Source organism: Colossoma macropomum, unplaced genomic scaffold (assembly GCF_904425465.1).
Source record: "Colossoma macropomum unplaced genomic scaffold, Colossoma_macropomum, whole genome shotgun sequence".
NCBI classification, from domain to species: Eukaryota; Metazoa; Chordata; class Actinopteri; order Characiformes; family Serrasalmidae; genus Colossoma; species Colossoma macropomum.
In genome coordinates this window covers 20,023,867-20,047,260 of record NW_023494803.1, presented here as the reverse complement: position 1 = coordinate 20,047,260, position 23,394 = coordinate 20,023,867, and the positions used below count along the sequence as shown (strand labels likewise).

Below are 23,394 nucleotides of genomic sequence, written 5' to 3'. Positions count from 1 at the left end.
GTAGCATCGACATTTGGGCACATGCGTATGAGGCAGAGAGTCTACGACTGTGAAATTAACAGTGAGTAACTGTTGTTAGTTTCTCCTGAATGTGTGGTACTCAGAATGGGCTGGAGTGAAACACTTTCTTCTCTAATACGACCTTTTATAATAAGAGAATAAAATACCAAACTATTAGTGCTCGAGTTTGCCCTGTGTTGTAAGCTGTTTGTGTCACTCATATTGGGGACGTACCTGTGTAGTTATGAGGCCAGCTGATTAAATGAAATTAAATGAAGATTAATGTCGGAATTTTTTTGACGCACGCCCTAGCATCAATCGACATACCCCAGGGGTACCACAGTTTGGGAACCACTGTTCTAAGCGATAAAGAGAGGTTGGAAAATGGTCACGAAAGACTCAATTATGGCTGGTTTTGGTTCATAAAATAAAACTTAAAACTGTAAATGGACTTCAGGGAAAAAAAAATAAATACAAGACAAATGTAGGACATATGCCCTTTAAAACCAACACAGAAAACATGCTAATTCTTATTAAAACATTTTGGAAAGCTAGGTGTCCCTAGCTTTTAACATTTAACAAAATACTTTCATTTAACCATGTTCTTTCTGTTTTTATTTTTTTTAACAGGGGGCCTTTAGAGCCTCAGAACCAGACAACATGTTTACATTTACCATTTTAAATAATACTGTACCGTAACACATACCCACTTCCACACTTAATGATACTGTAAAAACTACATAACTGTCTAAGTTCTGCTGTAGACGAGGCACCAGCCCTTCTTAATAATCCACATTCAAGGCAAAAGATTATACACACTGGTAGATCATTACTGAAACCAAAATACTTTTCAAATTCCAGGTTTTGCACACTCTGCCTCAGACTGCAGCACAGGAAATTGGTCTTCAGGTTCTGTTTTGTCTTCTCATTTCAGAAACACACCCAGGCACACATTCCTTTTGAGCACAATCACCAGGACCTGAAAGTTACTTTTGACTGTGAAAGCAGTTATTATGAGTTTCTTACAGTCAAAGTGCACTCTGCTGATATGTCTGCGATCCGTTAGTCTGCATGGATGCCTGTGATCGATTAGATTATGCACAATTTACTGAGAGATGTCTGGGTTTAACCTCTGCACTACTGCTGCACTACACAAGTCTCATTAGTGCTCATTTCCTGAAAAGCACTATTCATAATAAGCAATGCTTCATTCAATCTGATGTAAAAAATAATATTGTTAATATTGTAATGACACAACAGTAATGTAGAAGTGGGTAACATATTACACACACACAGCACTTTTGAGTCGCGGGGGCAGGAGTAGGGGGGTGCGGGAGCCTATGCCAGCGGTCAGTGGGCGAAAGCCGGGTAACATATTATAAAGAGTAATAATACTGATTACATTTGTCAACAGGTACATTTATATAATAAACACATTTGTTAGTTATATAACAGAAAGTGGTTTATTACCTAACTGACTCTTTGGGAAAAGCAATAAATAATGTCACTGTTGATGTACTAATACTGACCACAGTTTACAATCTTCTTTCGTTATACACTGCCCATCAAGTTTAGGGACACCTACTGACATTTCAAACCCTATACTGGCATTACAAAGTGAACACAATTGCACTTCAGTACCCATAATAAGGTCAAAGAGGTAGTTGCTGCTCTTTTGTGCTTTTGACTAATTGCAAATTTTTATAGGAGTTCACACAGAGGTTTGCCACTTTGTGAAAAACTGCATGATCGAGTAGTCCAACAATTTAAGGAAACCACCATCGGTAGAGCACCTTCATCATACGACAACTGACACCCCAGACTACTGACCAGCTGAAGTGTTATATCAAGCAAGAATGGGAAAACGTTCATTTTCACAACTACAACCACTGGTGTCCTCAGTTCCCAAACTATTACTAAACATTTTTAAAAGGAAAGATGATGTAACATATGGTAAACATGGCCCTATGGCAACTTTTTTTGGAGCAGTGCAAATACAGAATAAGCATATATAAAGAAAAAACAAAGTTAATTAGGATTTACAAATCAAGACCAAATCCATTTTTTCCTACCGTCTCAACTTTTTGGAATTAAATATGTAAATACTGTCCATGTGGTTTTTAACACCTGTGAAAAGCTTGGCTGACACTATAAATACTTAAACACACATTCTCAAACACATTTATTTGTTTTTTGGATGGAAAACATTTGTAAATGCCTACTGTGTCACATCATTCTTAATCAGATAAAGGCAATAAAAAGTTTTAGAAAAGCAGTGTTTTAAACTGCTATTTCTTGAAATTCTGGGTATATTTTATACTGTTTCTTAAGAACTGCTCTCACCTAAATAATATGACAGTTATGCCAAGATCATTCCAATGTATTGGATATTGTGCATCCCAAAAATGCAACATATTACTTACAGCCAAATGTGAGAAATCAAAAGCATGTTAACTAATGTATATAATTAACTGCATAGCACCAAAACATCTGCAATAAATACACATACTTTTATGATATGAAAATCATATTTAAAAAATACAAATGAAAAAAAGTAAAAACCAAAGGACATTTTACACCAGGAGAAATAAAAACACTAAGGAAAACAGTGCTGCGCAAGTATCTTAAGCAGGTAAATAAAATTGTTTAAAACTATTTAACTTGGAAGCAAGGTAAAAATGCTATATAAGATTAGAACACAAACAAACTTGAATAAAATAAAAACATAACAAGAATGTTTTGTTAAACAAATTAACTTAATATCTTTGTTAGAAGAATACAGTTAGAAGAACACAGGTTGGGTTCCTGTCTTCTAGCTGCACTCCTGTCACTGTATGTATTTGTTAAATTCCATCACCATTCCACAGTTTTAATTTAATGAAGGGCTGATTAACTGAAGCAGGTATTGCATGGTAACTGTAAAATCAAGGAGAGCTTTGGAAGTGATTAAGCTAACATAGTGATATACATCAAATCGCAATTATTTACTGTTTATTTTATTTGTTTTTATTCTAATATTCGCATTTTTTTCTCATTTTCTCAAGGAGCTGAGAGTTGAGACTGAACGGATGAAACAGAAAAGCACTAAATATTTTTGGGTCAAAAGCACCACTGTTACAAGCTTTGCCCCTTGAATGATTTGCTAAGAGCTTTTGTGATTACAGGAATCCTTGAAAGCAGAAAAAACTCTAAAATGTCAAATGGCAACCAAAGTGAATCTGGTCTTGGTCACTCCAGATGCCAGCAAGACAATAAGCATGTGTTTCTTCTGGCTGCTGTAGTGTGAACTGATTACACAGAGAGAGCATTTCAAAAAGCTTCAACGTCCTCCAACCTGAATGACCACAAATAACGGCAAAGGCAGGCCCGGACCACCAACTTACAATACAGGTAGTGTTTCTTTTGTTTTCCAGCCTTCAGAGAAAATTCTCTCAACTGTTGGGCTGTAGTGCAGTAGGTATGTGTTGTTCTGTACAGCAAGGCAAGTCATAGATCAGCTCAGAATAAGGAAAAAAAAACCCACAGATTGTTGTTGTAGGGGCGGGGGCTGGGGGGGGGATAGGCGATGGGGGGTGGTGAGGAGTCTGGGTATGCTAGGCTTCAGTTCTGAGCACCCATTCATAGCCAATGAATCAGGCCTTTGGCATTTCCAAAAAAAATTAGCTCACATAATTGAATTTTTCCTATAATTGGTTGAAGCTAGTCTTGAGTTAGCAGACATAAAGTAAGGGCTTCTAGAACTTTCTCCTGTACATTAAAAAGTGCTTAGACAAAGACAGTCTGTCCTTGCAATCGTACCACACAGACACACACACACACACACACACACAGACACACACATACACACACATATACACACACACACACACTCACACAGACACACACATACACACACATATACACACACACACACACTCACACAGACACACATATATACACACACACACACACACACACACACACACACACACATACACAAACACACTCACACCATTACCCAGACAAAACCATCATTAAAAATAGAAAACAGCAGCTTCAAAATCATCATCTAGATAATCTCTAATCCAAATAATTCTATTTCATGTAATTCAGGTCATGCTCCTGATTATTATCAATAACATTATATCCTACTGCAGCAAAGTAAAAGACTAATGATTGTGAATAAACTGTTTACACATCGAGAGCATGGATAAACTGTATCACACATGCTAACAGAACCATAATAAGTGCCACTTCCACATTCAAATGTATGAAGATTTTTAAAATATTTAATATCAGACCAATAGATATTTTATTAAAGGCCTCTCTTACACATTGCTATCACCAATATGTGCTATTAGCACAACAGTCAAATTCAGTGAAAGTTGAAAGTTGAACACTCAACCTTAAATATGGACAATTAAAGCTTGTAACAGACATTTAAGTTAGATTTTCATACTTTATCAGAGTTCTATAGTTTCTCTAGAATTTTGTTGAATACTTTTTGTTGAAAAGCCCTACTGACTCACAGCGCCTACACAATTAACCCTTTCAGACCCAAATTACGTTCAAGGTCATAAACTGATAATGATTTTGCTCTATTCTTATTCAAAAAGCAAACACTGAAAGTTCAATCCAGATGCCTCACAGTCCCCAAAATATTCTAGACCAGTTGATAATCCCTGTGTATGAGGTTGCTGAGAGGCTGTTTCAAACAGCAACAGACACACTCAAGTGCAGTTATGCCCCCCTCTCTGATGGCAGCTGGTTTCATTCAAGATGCTACCACTCATGCCAGATCACTGCACAGCAATTATTCACCACATGTGAAGGAGGATCCATCAAAGCAAAACGCTTCAAGATTAGATACAAACTTTTGTAAGCTGTTAATTCCAAAGCAGCGTGTGTTTACCTGGTGTCAAAAAATTTGATGTAATGTAAAATGATGCCTGTAATCACAGTATATTTGTTACAAATAACAACCATCAAACCGTGTCCTTGTTAAAGTAAAACAAAAAAATCCAAACAGCCCCCAAGTGTCCACTTCTATTAGTGTACTCATAATGAAATTTATATTTACACAATATAAAGAGCTGCGGCCGTTATAAAATAAAAAAAACTAATTCAAATGGAGGCACAAGGTATTGATATGACAAGCAAAAGTTTCTGTATGTGGAAAACAGACATACAATCTGTTTCACTATGTTTACATTACAAAGCAAAATTTACAGTTCTGTGCAAATAAGCAAACTGTACAAAACTATTTTTATTGTTTATTTTGTTTTCAATAAATTATAACCAGTTTAAACAGATTTAAACAGTTTAGTTCTGCAGTTTCCCTTCTGGATCAATAAAGTTCTATCTACCTTAAACAGATTATTTCAGAAGTGAGTGATTTTTTTTTTTGTAAAAACACTGTAAAACATTATAGTCAACCCAAATAAACATAACAGCAATAAAAAGTAACAAGAATTCTTGTTTTCAAAAAAGTAGTTGAAACATTCCCTCTGTTTCAATACCAGTTTTAACAAACCTTCATCCACTTGGTCTTGTCATTTCCTTAAGGGCCAATCCTTTACTTTATTAGCGGTTTATTAGTAGTTAAGAAAAGAACTGAAACAGGGCCGTTTGTAAGCTGGTTAGGTCTGGTTCCAGATTTCTCCCTGACACCCTGAGCCACAGCATAGATTTGTTCAATTTCGTGACCAGCACACCTGATTTAATTGAATGAAGTAGCCAACCCAGAAATTGGATAACAATTACAAAATATGATGGGCTGCCATGAAGAGAGTTTTGGAAATGGTTTAACAAACACATTGACATACATAAAAACAATATTTATAGTTAAGGTGGACGATATGGGAAAAATGTAATGCCACGATACTTCATAGAAGTTTTCACGATACATGATGTGTTTTTTCAGACATCTGATAAGTTGCAACAGAGAAAGTAGTGCCCCATTTAAAAAAGCATTATCAAAAACTATAAATCCAATGATTTGCATTCAACATTTAACATTCCACACTAAATCCAATTAAACAGGATGAATTATGCACTCCTTTTAAAGCAGCGTTATGTACGTTTATTTTTTAAATTGAAAGAAGTAGCATTAATGAGCCAAGATGAAGAAAAACATGCTAAAATACAGTTAGCTGATGAAGACAAGATAACAATAGTAGATCATTCACTTACATCCTCAGAAGACACGCTCTTCACCAAGTTTTGACTGAGTTCTCTTTGAATACTCTTTCAACGCACTTGCAATCATCTGATTTATCTGCTCGGGGAACGGGTCCAAAGCACATCTGAAGTTACACAATGCGAATGCATGCAATTACACCTTTCCACCAGAGAGGTCCAAATCCCCAAATCTTACATAGTGCAGCTTTTATCAATATTTATTCAGTTCAGGAAGTGTTTTTCAGGTACTGACGATATCCACAATAAGCACAGTAAATGATATTGTGATATCATTTCTAATGAAAATGATACATATTGTAATGCTGCCCAGCCCTAACTTACTGTATTAATACTACCTGTATCTATTCTAATATTATTGTTTTTTCTGAGCAAAACACTGACTGCTCAAATAAACAGCTTTTTACATATAATGTTCTCAGACGCCTAAAACTTTTTCACAGTCCTGTAAGCTACGTAAACAAATTCTGTAAAAAAATAAAAAAGCAAAAAAAAAGTTTTGTAAAAATTATTTAAAGTACAAAGACAAAATAAGTTGTTAACGACTCAACCAATGATGGTTATGTCACTCATAACCTGGTGTAACGTTATGAACTGAAAATCTACAGCTGTGCTTGTTTGCACAACCCAATGAGGCATTTCCATTAAGTCTGATATTCACAAGGGTCCATATTAGATTAAGTACCACAGAGGTAGTATCATTTAACATAGAGCAGTCTTCAATTGTTAAATCATTAATCAGATTTTGTCCTAGCCACAAAAAATAATTTGAGCTGCCAAATGTTGCTTTTACGTGATTCATGCACTAAGATGGCTCACTTAAGAATAATTTACAAAAATATTAAATATGGAACATGAATGGATCCAGCTTGCTGTAGGCCTAAGTAATGATGTGGCTTAGCTGTTGGCAAGCTTCACTATCGCTTATGTCAACTATGTCAAGCAGGACTGAAGTAATGATAATTTTTCATTCAAACCTCTGTGTTACTGAATTAGTTTTTTTTGTCCATGTCATTGACAGTCCTTAAGTAGAACCACCATTCTTATCCAGCATCACTAATTAAATCATTAAACCCAAATCATCATCAATAACGTCGAAGTCCCTCTGTTCCACATCATGCACTGTATTTAAAATCAACGTGTTTCATCTTTAGACAGATAGATAGTGGGCATTTAAAGAGAAGTAAATTACCACATAATGATCTGGCTGATGGATCTCACGACAGTCCTTATCTATGTCTAGAGACCATGCCAATATCCATCCTTCCATCTGTTCAAAGCATAAACAACCAACAGGACCCTTTGGATATGTGCAACTGACAACAAAATTGTATTACGATACTTAAGATATGAGAAGAAGTGAGGATGCTCAATGAGGGAAACAGTATAATATATTTGTGATCCCAGTACAAGAAGTCAAGCTATTCTGACAGCAACGTAGAAAGACAAACAGAGGCAGAACCCTTTAGATCCCAACAAAAAACTGATGTTCCACAAAGTCTTTATAAACTTAGGACATAATTCAGTCATGATTACAAGTCAAAAAATAAAGAATACAATGTCCTCAGTGTTTCTCCTAGATAACTGGAGTAGTACCATAGCGCAGGATTATTTTTAAAAACACAGTAAATATGCTACACATGTGAATACACCAAATTTTACACATTTATTTTCAAGGAGTGCAATTGTGTAATTAGGAGTTTACAGTTAATTTCAGTGTTTGCCACACATAAGCTGAACTTAGGCACATATCCTCCCCACCAATTATACTGGCAGCCACCCAAGTATACACTAAATTCCGAAACTGTCATTACCACTGAGCAAGCTTTTCAGTCGGCAGCTGTGACAGAAGAACACCTAAACAACCTGGAATTAGCCAGAAATTAACCGAATACCATTTGCCAAACAAAATGGGCTGTAAAACGAGTTTAATGTGTTGGTCTGTGTAAAGAGCTGGAGAACGAACTGCTGGCTGTGCAGCCAGTGAGCGGAGCTCGTTACTCTGATGTAGCAACAAGCTGCTTGTTAAGAAACTATAATTTGGCTGAAGGAACTGCTAACATTAAGACATATTAAATGACACGTTCACGGCCCAATTTATTAATTTCTTACTTTATTTATTTCACTATTGTATAAAAGCAATAGAACACTCGAGGTCGTGTGTTATCGCGAATAACACCACGGCTGTGATGATCTACGGCACGAGCCGAAATGATGTTATTCCGTGATAACACACTCCCTCTCCTGTTCTACTTAAATAAGAAATGTTAGACAAATGTTCGATATAATAGAGCATTCTCACACTTCTACGTTCAGCGACTGCCGTGGCGTTTTCTACTGCAAAGAAAAGCGACACTACTCTGCTTTCGCCACGAGAGGGCGCACTCATGTTTTTTCAACATGACTGCGACGAGTAAAATGAGTCGCCAAATATACGTTAGCAACGTCTGAAACGTGGAGTTAGTTAGCTACATTCCCTGTTTGAGTGGAGCGACCGGCGATCTGTTCTCCTGTGACCAAATGTGAGTGACGACATAAGAGTCGTAACTGTACTGTCCTACAGTGAACTCACCTTTCTGTACATCCTAACCAGCTTTAGCAGCGTTAAATCACGTCTGCTCCACACAACTACAGCGCGGTTACAGCGCTTAGTCATATTTTAGTATTAGTGCATTCACAAGCAACGAGAGTGAAAGAAAGAAGGTGGTTCATGTTAGTCACAGCCCTGATTTAGACAAAAGTAAACTGAGGAAGCTGTAAGGCATTGGACAGTGAGAGAATGCTAGCTTCCTAGGCTAGCTGTTTTTAGCAGCTGGCTAACTTGAAGCAGCGCTTCATCACTCGCACAACACAGCGAATTGATGTTACTGTAGATCAAACAAGAAAAAGTGCTGATTTGAGTTTAAACCTAAAAGGGGGACTCTGTCTGGTGCGGGAGAATCACACTGCAGTTAATGCTTTTACACAGCGAACAGCAGATATATTTCGGTTCACCCCTCAAAACACTGCGATAGAAAAGAGAAACTCAGATGTCGCTAGCTGGTGTCTGAATACTGTGATATGCTCTGACATGGATGTGGTAGGACTGATGGCAGTAAGGCGGTGTGATCCATCACTGACGTACCGAGCCAGCTAATGTTTGCTGTTTGAACTAAGCTGACGTTGTTGGCAAACTAAACAGTTTAGCATTTGTAACGGGATAGCCGAGCACTCGTCACCAGACAGCTAAAATAATCAGTTTTCTTTCTTAAATTATGAATATTACAAAAACTGCGGCCGTGCTTTTCCAGCTGGTAAAAACAGCTCACCAGAAACTTTCTCCCACTCTCCCATGACAGATTGGTGAAATGTTCCACTGTTTGGCGAGTGTTTATCATGTTCTGACCATAAAGGATAGTTTAAAACAGCAACTGACCACTCAGGAGCAAAAGTCAGCCTTCAAACTCGCAAGAAATAATGATTTGACATTTATCACAATGTGTATCGATATCGAACGATACGAATTTTTTTTTACCGTGCTAAGATTTTTGGCCATAATTGGCAGTAATAATTATAGAGTACTTTTTATTGGGATGTGACATTTTCTGCAATTAATTAAACTTTTTTTTGTGTTTTAATAGAAAACATTTTTGAGTTCTGCTCAAAATCAGCTAAAATTGTCTCTACCAAAACAGTCACAACTGAAACATTTGGCGGTTTCGGTAGTGAAATGATTGTTTTGTTAGTGACAAAACGGAATGTTTAAGCATTTGTTTTGATAAAATAAACATAGTAACATAAACAAAATGAACATAATTAATATATATGGTCACCCAAATCAAAAGAATTTTAGTCTGAGGTCCAAGTCAGTTCTAAAGTCCAAAGCCTAATTCTGTCTTTCTCAGCTATGAGAATAAACCTAAGTTTCTCCAAGCTAGCATTTCTCTGAATGTCGGCACTGGTGTGTACCTTCATTACAAACAATAGTTTTCGATTTTCTGGATGCTGTGCGGCGCAGTGCCTATGGTGTGCGGTGGCCTTTATACACATCATATTATTGCCCTTTTGTCCAATATTGGCCGCTAGTGCTAACAATAAAAGATTATGTTTTTTTCCTTCATGGTTGCATGGATACTTTGATAGCAACTGGAGAGTGGCAAAGAGTTCACAGAGTTCAACTGTGGAGGAAACCTGAGTTTGAACAACAAAGGACCAGATCAGAGGCTAGTAAGCAGGAGAGTTTGAAGTCAGTCTGTCTCTGAAAACTAATTCAGCTGAATTAGGTCTGTTGCAGAGACTGTGATTTAAATTTTAATACACATATCATCAACTTCACCACTGTGTCAGTCAGCTGCCATCTAAAAGCAATGTCTCTGTTCTGCCTTTTCTTTCTGAGGCAAATACTGCTAAGCTAATGCATGCATTTATCACCAGCCGGTTAGATTACTGCAATTCTGTCCTCTCTTGTCAAACTACAACAACTACAGCTTAGCTGTTACTACAATATTCAGCTGAATATCACATCTTTCAAGTCCCTGCATCACAGCTTGTTAGTTTCAGGTTGTTAGTTTTAAGTCTCAACATGAAATGCTCCTTGAGTATCTTTCACACATCATTTTGCTGATCTCCCACCACAGCCATCCCGGTACTCTGGAGTGAGGACAAAGAATTACAGAGAATGAGTATTTAGTTCTTTGAAGAACTTCTGTTAATTACATAGCAAATTAGTGTATAATCATAGTAATCATAAAATGCTTTCGATACAACTCAGTACAGTACTTCCTGTACTTACAGTACAACTGTAAGTATAACCCTTCATATCATTTTAAATGGCTGCTTGTGCCCCCATTTATTTTTAGCCTGCTGTAATTAAGAATTTAGCTACATTACTTTTCTCCTTTTTTTTGATGTCATTATTTTCCACAAAGCTCAGATTCATTCAGGATCCAAGGGATTAAATTTATTACAGAACACGGTTTGTGATTAATTTGTTGTGCTTCTGGGAATTTATATATAATAAAGAATAGACAGAGAGAAGCATGGATACATTGACACAGAAAAGACTAGCAATGACAGCTGGAAAAAATATATATAAAGATAATAAACATGCTGCAAATATTTAAATCATACCATATGCGTGACTTTATAGTGAGAACAATACAGTGTTTTAAAAAACACAAGCCGTGTGTCAAGCCTGGAAATTATGTTGCAGGCAACTCACAACGTGGAACTAGATGCATGAAAGCTTCATTGTTTAAAACCACTTTGCAACTTTAGTTACAGACTGTAGTCCATCTGTTGCTCTGCATATTTTGTTAGCCCCCTTTGACCCTGTTGTTCAGTGGTCAGGACCCCCACAGGACCACCACAAAGCAGGCATTATTTGGGTGGTGAATCATTCACTGACGTGGTCATGGTGTGTTAATGGGTGTTGCACTGGTACAAGTGGATCAGACACAGAAGTGCTGCTGGAGTTTTTGAACACTGTGTTCACTCAGTGTCCACTTTCTTAGACACGCCTACTTTATTGGTCCAGCTAGTAGAATATCCACCACTCAAATAATACCTGCTCTATGGTGGTCCTGTGGGGGTCTAGATGATTGAAGAACAGGGTAAAGGAGGCTAACAAAGTAGAGAAACAGATGAAATATAGCCTCTTATTGTAGAGTACATGATCTAAAATTGATGGAACACAAACAGCCAAAATAATGAAAGACATTATGTACAGAACTCAAAAATAAAATATCACGTTCTGTTCTTTTGCTTCATCTATCTTCATCTTTAATTAAATCAGCTTAAGTGCTCAGCTAAAATAATTATAACTTCCCTCTCCCAAAACATATAAGTGGCACACAACACTGCCAAATAATGCATTCCTAATATAATAAAACATCAATGAAATTGTTGATAATGAGGTGGAAAGAACACAAAAAGCAAATATGTACCAAAGCTGCAAAAGTTAAGATTAAAAGTCTTAGTATTCAGTCTTAGTCTTAGTGCCTTGACAACATTCTGACTCCTGAACACACGGAAGAAGGATGAACTCCAAGCATACGATTTAGCTACAGTGTCTAGTCTGAAATTAGCTTAAATGCCCAGCAACTAACAATGCATTGGATGACTACACACTAGCAACCTCTGCTGGTAAGTGGAGTCTTATCTGATTGGTGGCCTAGAAAAACTGCTGGTAACAATTTGATTTAGGGGTAGCAAGAAACCCAGCCTCTCAATTTGCTCCTCTCTGTGTCGTCGATTTTTAGCCAGGTCCATTGACAGGTTAATGGAGCCAGGCTGAAAATTCCACATTTATCTGTGCCACTTTGGTTCTACTGCACGTGCAGACAATCACCTAAAAATAAAGACTAATGTCTCTGCGAAGAGGGACTTTTTTCATCTGACTGCCTGCAACATAACATCGCTTCAAGAGATCAGTGAAAAGCCTCACTTAGACTCAATTTAAGACTCATTTGACATGAATAGGGTCCATGCTATACTGGCACTTATATTGCATTCCCATGATGCCTCAAGATGCTGTTATTGTTGTTCCAGGGTGGCTGAAATCAAAAGGCAGCAGCAAAAGGCAGTGATGATATGGACAAGTATAGACAGAAATAGCTTAAAAAAGAGAGATATTCAAGCCCAATTCAGCCTATTCATTAAACAAAGTAAAAAACAACAGTAGAAATGATGGCTTATGATGGCAGAATGCTTAAGTCCAAAATATAACCATGGATCTGCGATATCCATGGTCATATTTTGTCAGATTTAATGACTCAGCAGTAAATTTTGCATATAATGTACACTTTTGATCCACATGGTGTAATACAATACCAATTATTTCTCAGACTTCAGTGAACTTGTAGTTCATTGAAACATTTTTGTCAAAATTTCATGAATTTTCAAAATTTCAAATGTTCAGATTTTAAACTTTCAACCGATACCACTAGGAATGTGCACAGTCACTCAAGTACTCGTTTAACCATTCAAGGTGCCAGCATCCGAATACTGAAATCACTGAAAATCAGATATTTGTTACATTTCATTGTGTGAACATAGAAAAACTATACAAACCAGCAATTCTGTGAAATGCAATGGTTTTATTCAGCCAATCTAAAAATTTCAGTATTTTATTTTATTTAGGATCTGCAGCTCCTCCCAAACATATCTGATTTACTCTGGATTTACATAACACCAGATTCCAGAGCAGCAAACTGATCTGAACTTTTGATAAGGTTAACTTGCCAGATTTTAACACTGAAGTGAATTCAAATGAACTCATTTAGAAACACAGGCCAAGTCTCGTGAGCGGCGGAGTTAGTTTCATTTTTGCATGTATAATTTGACGGGTACGAAATGTTAATAGATGTTAATATATGTAAATTATCATGATTGGTAACTAAGCTCCCACTTAGGTTTTGTGTGTAATTAATGACCTTTTAATCTCCCTTCCAAAACCACTGAGAGCTGAGGGAGCATCTACAAATTACAGTCATCAAAGTCCACGTACAATGAACCAATATGAAACCTTATAGAGCTTTTAGCAGATAAAATACAAATAATGACCAGATAGAGCTTTTACAATGGCCTCTGTTTATAATTATTGTTGATGAGGCATCTCAAAAGAGGATTTCTACCGGATTGATTTTCTGATTTTGGTATAGTAAGCAACAGGTTTTTAATAAATAGGGCATAGTTCTTACCTGCACTGTATTTGCATGTTGAACTGAACTGGACCATTCTGCAGCGATAACTTGTTTCCATGCACTTTAGTCTCAGAGGTTTTGGTCTCAGTGTATTAAATTTTTTCATTTTCTTGTTGAAATTACTCAGTTATTTTTCCTGGGGAGCTATGCCTTGAATTCTGAGCTTTTTCACTGCTCATGAGTGTGCACGTGTAAACTCAAACAAATTATACTGTACAAATTTGTCACCTTCATGTTTGAATTTTTTCCATACATTGCTTCATTTAGATTTGGCTGTTTTGATAAATGTGACCAATATTTCAGTCATCTATCATCTATCATTTTCTTTATAAAACAGTGCAGTTTTCACATTTGCCTTGATCTAAGTTAAATTCTTGTTAAAAATAATTGCTATTAAAATTTTGTCTTTATTTAATTATACGACTTTAGAAAGACAAGTATTACAAAAGTAAAGTAATCAGATTACATTACCTTAATATAGTAATCATTTGGATTAGGCTACAAAATACATTTTTAAATAGGTATTCAGTAATCTGTACCTTAATATATTGTTCAGGTAACCCTCCCATCCCAGGCTTTGTTAAGGACGTGTAGCACTAACGAGGCTAGCTGCTCAGGCTGATGTTAGCTATGTCCAGAAACAATAAATATATATTTTTCTGCCAAATAACTGCTGCATGACTCCATATTTATTTTTGTTGTAGCTTATCCACTATCCAGAGCTGTCACAGATCATAGTGATATGACCACAATGAGTTTAAAAACTTTGGCTGGGTGACAAACTAACTTCACATTAACATTAGTACAAATTTATTCCACTTCTACTGGATTTGCCTCAGATGGAAGCTGGCATAAATCATTAAACACACGCTTATAAAAAGTAAATGATTACTAACGTTTAAAAGAAAACAAAATACAGCCAACTTTAGACAGTCATGGAGAGTTACTGGGCCAGCCTACAAGATGCAATTCCAGAGCAATGGACTGAGAAAATCCCTAATGTAGTCATAGTTTTATGAAAATGAGCCAGAACAAAATAATGTTATTTAGCAATTAACCATGTTAAAAATTATGTTTTTACTCCAAAACAGCTGCAACTCGAGTGCTCTGCCGCACTTGCCAAGCCTGAAAATTAACCAAAAAAATGCTACTCAAACACAAACATTCCACATGCCTTCAAAAAACAGTGCCTGCTTTCACTGGTAAAAAATAAGCTTCATGAGTACCGTTTTATTTTAACTGATCACATTTTGTTTGAAATAATGTGAAGTCAACAGATCCGAAGCACTGGGGAGAAAACACCTCATGTAGAAAACAACAAGTCCTCAACAGCATCTAATGTGACACTAGTTATCTCTGCTAACTCTTCAGCTTATCTGAACAGGCAGTCTCTGTTGCTCATCCAACAGGAAAACCTTGAATGTCGCTCAGCTGTTTTTGAAAAATAAAACGTTCCTCTGTGAGCCGCTGTATTTTTGTGCAACACCAGTGCTGTCACCCAAACAGGTAAGACTATGGCCCTATATTATTTTTGGCCAAAGGTCATTGTTTTCCTTCCATACAGTTAACTGGGTATCTGTTCATAAAGTCTTATGGATGCTCAAATATCAAAATGAGCTGGAATATATATCCCTAGATACCAGACTTCAGTTTGTAAGTAGAAGATATTTTTATTTAATAAATTGTAATTAAAACATAATTAATTAAATAATTTAAACATGTGAAAATAGAAAAGCCATCTGAATAAGCCAAACGTTTGTTACTTTTATGAACACATGCACATCAGTAGGGAATTAAAGTTTAGTGTGTGCTCTGGTCTAAAGCAATTTCAAGAGGCTTAAAAACTTTGATTACTCCTCTCTTCGCCAACAAGAGCTGAACAAGTTGTTTTCATTTTTAGGATGATGGTTCAATACATGCTGTTTCCTCTGCTCTCCTGAACCGCTCACTGCAGTTCAAACAGAGCCAGCAACCTGATAAGGGCTGCCAGATTGGGCTGGATCACCCGTTTAGCATTTTAATGCAAATTGATATGGAAATAATTATTCATCAGTGAAGTTATCCATTACCTTGTAGTATTTCAATTACATGTTTTTGAAAAGCTAAACAAATAAAAAAGAATTACTATTACTACTGCTAATTATAATAATAATAGGAATAATAATAAGAAGTTCCTTTTATTCAGTTATTAAACTCAAACATGTCTTACTGAATAACATTCAACAGAATACTCGAAAATGAAAATACTCCATAGTTTTAGCTCCAGATATTTTATGATCTGTATTTAATGAAATATTACTGCTATGTGTAAAGTCTTGTTTTGCAAACATTTACATTTTTTGCTACTTTTTGTCTTTTCTTGACTTTAAAACAAGTGGAAAAAGTCAGAAGTGCAGCCTCAAGCCTCCATTAATTGTGTAACTTATTATATAATAAATATGTAATTACATAATTACATTTTCCCAGCATTGCAAAATGAAAATCATAATTTATAAACTTCTAAGAGTTACAATGATGACTGATTACAACAAGTCACAAACAACAGTAAAATTTATAGCTTTATGTTGACAGGAAGACAAAATGCTTAATTCCAAAATAGGCAAAAGTAGGCTAACTAAGTCAGAGCAACATGTGAACCTTACATAAAAGTTTCACTTGTTTTGGACAGATTAGGAACGACGTAGCTAGGAATGGAGCTGTTCTACACTTGATGTTGTTCAGCACAAACAGAGTGGCAGCTTTCATTTTTGCAGCAAACTGTCCTCTTTACAATGTACTGTAAACATGAAGACCCCTGTCTCCACAACGTCTCTGGTCAAACATCTCAATAAGAATGTCTCAGTGCCTCAGTGAAGAATTTAAACATATAAATCAATCAATGATATTCTCCTGAGTAACATCAAATTAGGTTTCATTTGTCCTCCGGTTACAACATCTGCTTATTCAATTGGACTAAAAGCACAGGTCAGACCCAAAGAAAGCGCTGCACAACTATGAAACACAGCAGAAACAGGGCCCTGATTGTCTTCAGGCATTCTCTGTAGAGAAAAATATCTCAGCAATCTGCAGAACAAGAATATCCAACACATATGCTGAGTCCTCAGATGTTAGACTCTCCACTTAAGCTTACCGTGTGCACTTTGGGGAAAAAATCTTGTTAGTAGTAAATGCAAATAAACAGACAAATCCACTGCGGTCAGCAAGTTCAATACAGTATGTTTTTTCAAACTCTAGTATGTAGTATATAATGTATGATCATGACATTTTTGACACAAAAAAATACAAAAAACCGAACTGAATGTTAACTGTATAGTCAAAAATCCTTACGCCTTACTAAGTAATGCAGTACACTCTCAAAAACAAAGGTGCCAGAAAGGATTTTTTTGATCAGAACAATCACTTTTGGTTCTCTATGCAGGCATTCAGACAACATCTTTCTAAACATGAGCACACACAAGCACACGCAAAAAAACAGTAAAACGCCAATCAGCATCATTTTATTACTTAGAAATACTGCCTTTTAATGTAATTCAACAGTTTCACTAGTTCAACTAATTATACTATTCTAGACACACAGTGTTTGATCACAATAACAACAACAATCATTAAAATATATGCAAATGGCTGTGAAATAAAGGTGATAATTTGTGTGAATTTACATTATATTTTCTGTAAATTAACAACAAGTGTTAAAATACAATATATGCAAGCTGTATTTACATGCATTTTTTTTTTCAAAAAAACATTACTTTCACAGTACTGATTACAGTTGATTTTTTTAGTGCATATCGTGCTTTTGTGCATTTTTTTATGGTGGCAGGTAACACATTTGATTGACTGTAAGTAAACACCAAGACTAATAAACAAGGTGATCAATAAAGATTTCAAAACTGACATATAAAATAATTTATAGAAAATGTAGAAATTATTTCTTCAGCAAATCACACAAATAAAAAAAAATCCTAACAATAAAATTCACTGTGTCTGAAGACAGCCAAAACTACCTTTTTCTCAATGTTGGATAAGTGATGAGGAATTCTCGATCCTCTGATTGGTCAGCTGTGGAGGATTTTGTTGTCGCAGAGCACAAAAGTTGCTGTTTTTCCAAGAACTACATGTCCAGGTCAAGAATTAAAAAGAAACCTTTATTTTTAAGAGCATAGGTCTCAGGCAAACAGATGAATATGATAAAGAATGATTATTCGAATGCAAAACGATGTACTAAACATCTAGTAAAGCCACTAGGCCTATACAGCATTTAGTCACAAGATTAATTAAACCAGACAAATCAGAACTGAGTGTACAGAACCCCATCTGTTAGCACTCACTCACTAATGTTTTATTGTTCGTAAACATTGGCATCGTAAAACCATCGTCCCTTAAGATGAGGTGCATTAACTGTTCTTGGCAAAAAAAAAGGTGTTGGGTCCCAAGATGATGGGTATAACTGAACGAAAAACAAAAGCACTTTTACAGGTCTCAGGCTCCAGCCTCAATAACTCCACTGACACATTATTATTCTAGTTGACATTTCATTCTTTTGAGATACAACTCTAAAATGACCATCTTTAAGCAAGCACTCTAAAATATGTAACAATTTTCATGACCCTTATGTTTTTGTACTGGTCACTCGGTAAGCGTCCCTCTGTGCTCCACCCTTCAACAATTTGAGAACAGAAAGGAGTGTTTTTGTGGGACACGTATGGCAGAAGGCGTCCTTCCAGAATCCTCCTATGAGATACAGGAGTTAAATACTTGGGCCAAGTATTATATAGCCATCCGTTTTTTACTGTTACAGGTCGTTTATGTGTTCTTTGTGTCACGGTTGAGCTTAAAGAGTTATAACATTCTGGCAATGACTGCTAAGGCAAAAAGTCAACTGGAATGACCATACAGAAACAGAGGACCCTTGCATAAGATCAGAATCTCTGGAACATCAGTATAGTGCAAAATGTCTACTGAATATGCAGCAGCATAGTTTTTGTGTGCAGCAGGAATAAACAGAAATGCTTTCTGACACATTCAAACTGGAATCTAGACAGTGTTCCACAATTTCCATTTCAATTCACCACCTGTATGAAATAATAGCATGCTTTATCATATTTTCTCCATCAAAACCACTTCATATTAAACCACTGGGTTATTCTCCCATCACCACTTCACTGGTGTGCCTGAGGTTTTCTTTACTGGGCTAATGAAGGGCATATGAGCATTTTATTCTCATATAGAAAAGGCTAGGAGGAACTGTACTGCTAAGTAGTCAAACTACTGTGATGAAAAAAAACTATCAGCCGAAATACAAGAGTAGAAACCTAACTTTAAGTTTAAAAAATAAAAAACAACACAGCTTAACACTGTTAGCTAACTCAGCTAGTTCATCGACTGTGCTCTGTAGCTAGATATGTTCATAGCTAAGGCTATTTTAAAGCTAAATTCACTATAAATTCACCATATATTTTAATAAGAGTTTAAAACGTCTGCGGTTGTGATGAAATGTTATGACTGAAGAGGCAGCCAGAGCAAACGGTCAAAGCAAATCTACTGACCGCAGCACAGAGCAGTGGATGAAAACATAGCACTACAGGCTCATTAACATTCAACGCTGAAATAAAATCCAGCCCAAATAACCGTTCATGAATTCAAATAATGCTGCGCGCGCACCACAGGCTAACAGCTAACACCAATACAGTCGGTCTGCCTTTAGACTACAGCACTGTAACAGAGCGCACGGAGGAATTAAATCACACTTTATACTTATACAGAGCGCACTTTCGATTCGACTAGTCGGAAGTTTGCCCAAGTTTCAGTGATTTTCTACAGCTGTGACGTTACCCGTAAAGTACTCGTTGAGCTCGTGGAGTTCAACACTCACCTGTTAAAATCAGCAAGACCAGCTGAAGTGAAGTGAGTTCAGGCCAGTAATCCATGGCTCCCTCCGGAACAGGATCCTGGAAATAAACCGCGGTCAACCTTTGTCCACTTTTGTTCCTGTGGAGGCTTTAAAATATAAACTGTATGAAAACAAAAGTCAGCGATGTTCGCTCCTTCAGCATCCACTTTCTCCAGCTCCTCGGAGTTGCTCGTTTCTCACTGGGCTTCGCTGAGATTCATGGTGCTGCTGATGCTGCAGCCTCTGGGGCTCTGAGTGGAGCTGCTACTCTCTCCCTCTCTCTCTCTCTCTCTCTCTCTCAGTGAAGCTACTACTCTCTTCCCTCTCTCTCTCTCTCTCTCTCTCTCTCTCTCTCAGTGAAGCTACTACTCTCTTCCCTCTCTCCGTGTCTCTGTCTCTCTCTCTCTCTCTCTCTGAGTAGGGCTGCTCTTCTTTCTCTCTGTCTCTCTCTGTGAGTAGAGCTGCTCTTCTCTCTCTCTCTCTGTCTCTTTCTGAGAGGAGCTGTTCTCCCCCTCTCGCTGTCTCCCCTCTCCCTCTCTCTGAGTGGAGCTGCCTCTCTCTCTCTCTCTCTCTCTCTCTCTCTTCTCTCTGAGTGGACCTGTGTCCCTCTCCCCGAGTGGAGGTGCTCTTCTGTCTCTCTCTTTCTTTCTCCCTAAGTGGAGCTGCTCCCCTCTCTCTCTCTGAGAGGAGCTCTTCTCCCCACCTCACTCTCTCTCCTTCTCTCTAACTCTCTCTCTCTTCCTCCCTCTGTCTCTGAGTGGAGCTGCCCCCCCTCTCCAAGTGGAGGTGCTCCACTGCCCCTCTGTCTCTCTCTGAGCAAAGCCGCTCCTCTCTCTGTCTCTCTGCTGGCCCACCACTCGGTCCTAATGCCAGCCGAAGCAGCTCTTGCCAGACCAAACCACACCACTGCTCCATGCAAATGATGCGTTTAGACCTCCAAAACTGGCTGCACATGTATATCAGAAGCGTCTTCTATTCTGCAGAAAAAAATCACAGACTAAATCACAGTCAAACTAGTCAAGCACAGAGCATAGCAGGGCAGGTCACCAATAGCCATTCAACTTCAGTTGATGGTAGACACATAAAGCCCCACTCTTTTCTCCCTTAGCCCAAACACAAAGCCAATACTGCTGCATGTGTTAAACTAATAACAACAACTTTTCTACAATAAATGTCTCTCCTACCACAAGTGCAGTGCCGCCCAAGAGCCTCTTTGCATGCTCCACGACAGCACGGCCAATGGCGGGAAGTCACAAAACCTTACTGCATTATGCTTTCTAAAGTTTTAGGTACCTGAGCAAAATTAAAAAAGCAGTAATTTGCTCTGAAAAACACTTAGAATAAAATAAATAACATTAATACATTAATTTTAACTGTATATATCACTGTTACACACACACACACACACACACACACACACACACATATATATATATATATATAAATATATATATATATATATACACACATCACAGAACAGATGAAAAGAAATATAATAACACAAGACAAACATAATAATAATAATAATTTCTTATTTTGAAAAATAGTTTGAAAAACAATGTTTGGTTTCTTAAAATCCATGACTAATCCAGCTGACCTGATTAGCTAAAACATGTGTTGATTAATAACCACAAGTAATCCTGGGCTGCACCAAAAGAAAGGTTTGGATAACTAAACACACACACACCTTCTAAGCCGCTTATCCTTCTGGGTCACAAGGGGGGCTGGGGCCTATCCCAGCAGTCATTGCGTGGAAGGCAGGATACACCCTGGACAGGTCACTAGTCCATTGCAGGGCAGAGAGACAGACATATACATTCACACACACTCACACCTAGGGGCAATTTAGCATGTACAATTTGCCTGACTGCATGTCTTTGGACTGTGGGAGGAAACCAGAGTACCCGGAGGAAACCCACGCAGACACAGGGAGAACATGCAAACTCCATATAGAAAGGAATCGAACGTAGGCCTTTCTTGTTGTGAGGCAATAGGACTACCCACTGGGCCACCGTGCCGCCCATAACTAAACATTGATGTTATTTGTATTTATTCTGATGTTAGCTCTTGTTATTTTGTTCCGAAAAAGAATGCATATTGCCTAGATAAACAGCTTTTTAATTGCAATTTCTGAGAAAATGATATGCCATTCATTCATTCATTCGTTCATTCATTCATTTTTTTGGTGCAATGAAATCATCCCACTTCAATTTTGTCTGAAAGTAATAAATGGGGTCTAAAAATATGGGGTCTAGAAATATTTCCAAGCCTTAGAGAGAGAATCTCAAATAACAAAGTAATAAGTCATAATGTTCATAGTTTGGTACCTAAGAAGGAAAGGATATCATGTTAAAAACAGGAAAGAACAGCAACATTGCAGGATGACATCTTATTTGCAAACCTGTCTTCGGAAATGAATCTTTCATCATTTATCAAGGGCAAGGTCACTGAGGGCTTTAAATGTGATTTAACCCAAGAATTAGCTAATCAGTTGAATCAGTGGAGATGAAATACTTGAGCCCCTGAATTCCTCTTTTGCACTGTTTATATAGAACAATATTCACAATGCAGTGAATGTGCAGTACATCGCAGAACTGCTGTATTACCACAATGTACTTGAATTTACAATAAGGTAATAATATGGACACCCATCGCTGCCACAGGTGTTCTACTGCACATACACACAGTTCTAATAATCTCCAAAGAAGAGCACTGCCAATGAAATTGGAAGCAGCCACACAAGAGCCTAAAGTAACTATACCCAATGCTAAACACCGGTTAGAGGAGTATAAAGTTAGTTTTGAGTTGTGGATCATTGGAACTGATTGGAGACAGTGGTATTGAATGGAGCTCCATTCAATACCTTCAGAATGAAATGAAGTGACGCTTATAATCTAAATCATTCAACACCAGTAGCTGAACTCCCAGAAGAATAGAAGCTGTTTCTGCAGCAAAGAGGGGACAATCATTAAAAGCTTAAAATGTCATGTTCTAAAACCTGAAAAGTGCTTTCAAGTACATTGGGCCAACGCTGCGATCAAGGCTGACCAAGCTTTCTTTCAGATCTGATAGTAACTGCACAACAGGAACTCCAATCTAACACCATCCAGTAACTGCTGTGATTTGGGCTGCAGTAATTCTAGTTAGGTGCAAGCTGCTGGGGACTCCTCCACATGCTGCCAATGGATAATTTCAAGGCTGTCAGTGCAAAAAGTGCCCGAGGGAAATTCAGCCAGTTACATCATGAGTTGCACTCATGCATTCCCTCTATCATTTTCTGCATTCTTTTAAACGAAGGTAACACATTTTCAGTGACTTCACTCTGTACACCCCCTACACCTTTATTTTACACATGTGGTGTTGGGGTGAACCCACAGGGAATAAAAGTGTGGAGGTGCTGTGTCCCTTCTCTCTGTTCTCCTCCTACATGGCCTGCTGTTAGTATGTGTGTATGTGTGTGTATATGTTTGTATGTGTGCGTGTGTGGGTGAGGATGGCCAACATGTAAATGCTGCTGACTGGCTGCAGCTGCTAAAGGAGAACGCTACGCTGGTATTTTAACATAAATTGTTATGGCTGTATTGATTTAAAAAAACAATAATATTGTGAGTAACAAAAACATGAACACCACACAAGGGTTAAAGA

The 23,394-nt window shown here is 37.3% G+C and overlaps 1 protein-coding gene across 2 annotated transcripts in view; it reads right to left on the bottom strand.

Annotated features, from left to right (window-relative positions):
• ltk (leukocyte receptor tyrosine kinase) overlaps positions 1–20,092 on the bottom strand; it is a 115,382-nt gene extending 95,290 nt beyond the window's left edge. For both annotated transcript variants that reach the window (XM_036592678.1, XM_036592679.1), the window contains exon 1: positions 19,732–20,092. In XM_036592678.1, coding sequence (XP_036448571.1) covers positions 19,732–19,786 — 55 coding nt within the window. In that variant the 5' untranslated portion in view covers positions 19,787–20,092. The remainder of the gene's footprint in view (positions 1–19,731) is intronic.
• Between the last annotated feature and the right edge of the window lie 3,302 nt (positions 20,093–23,394).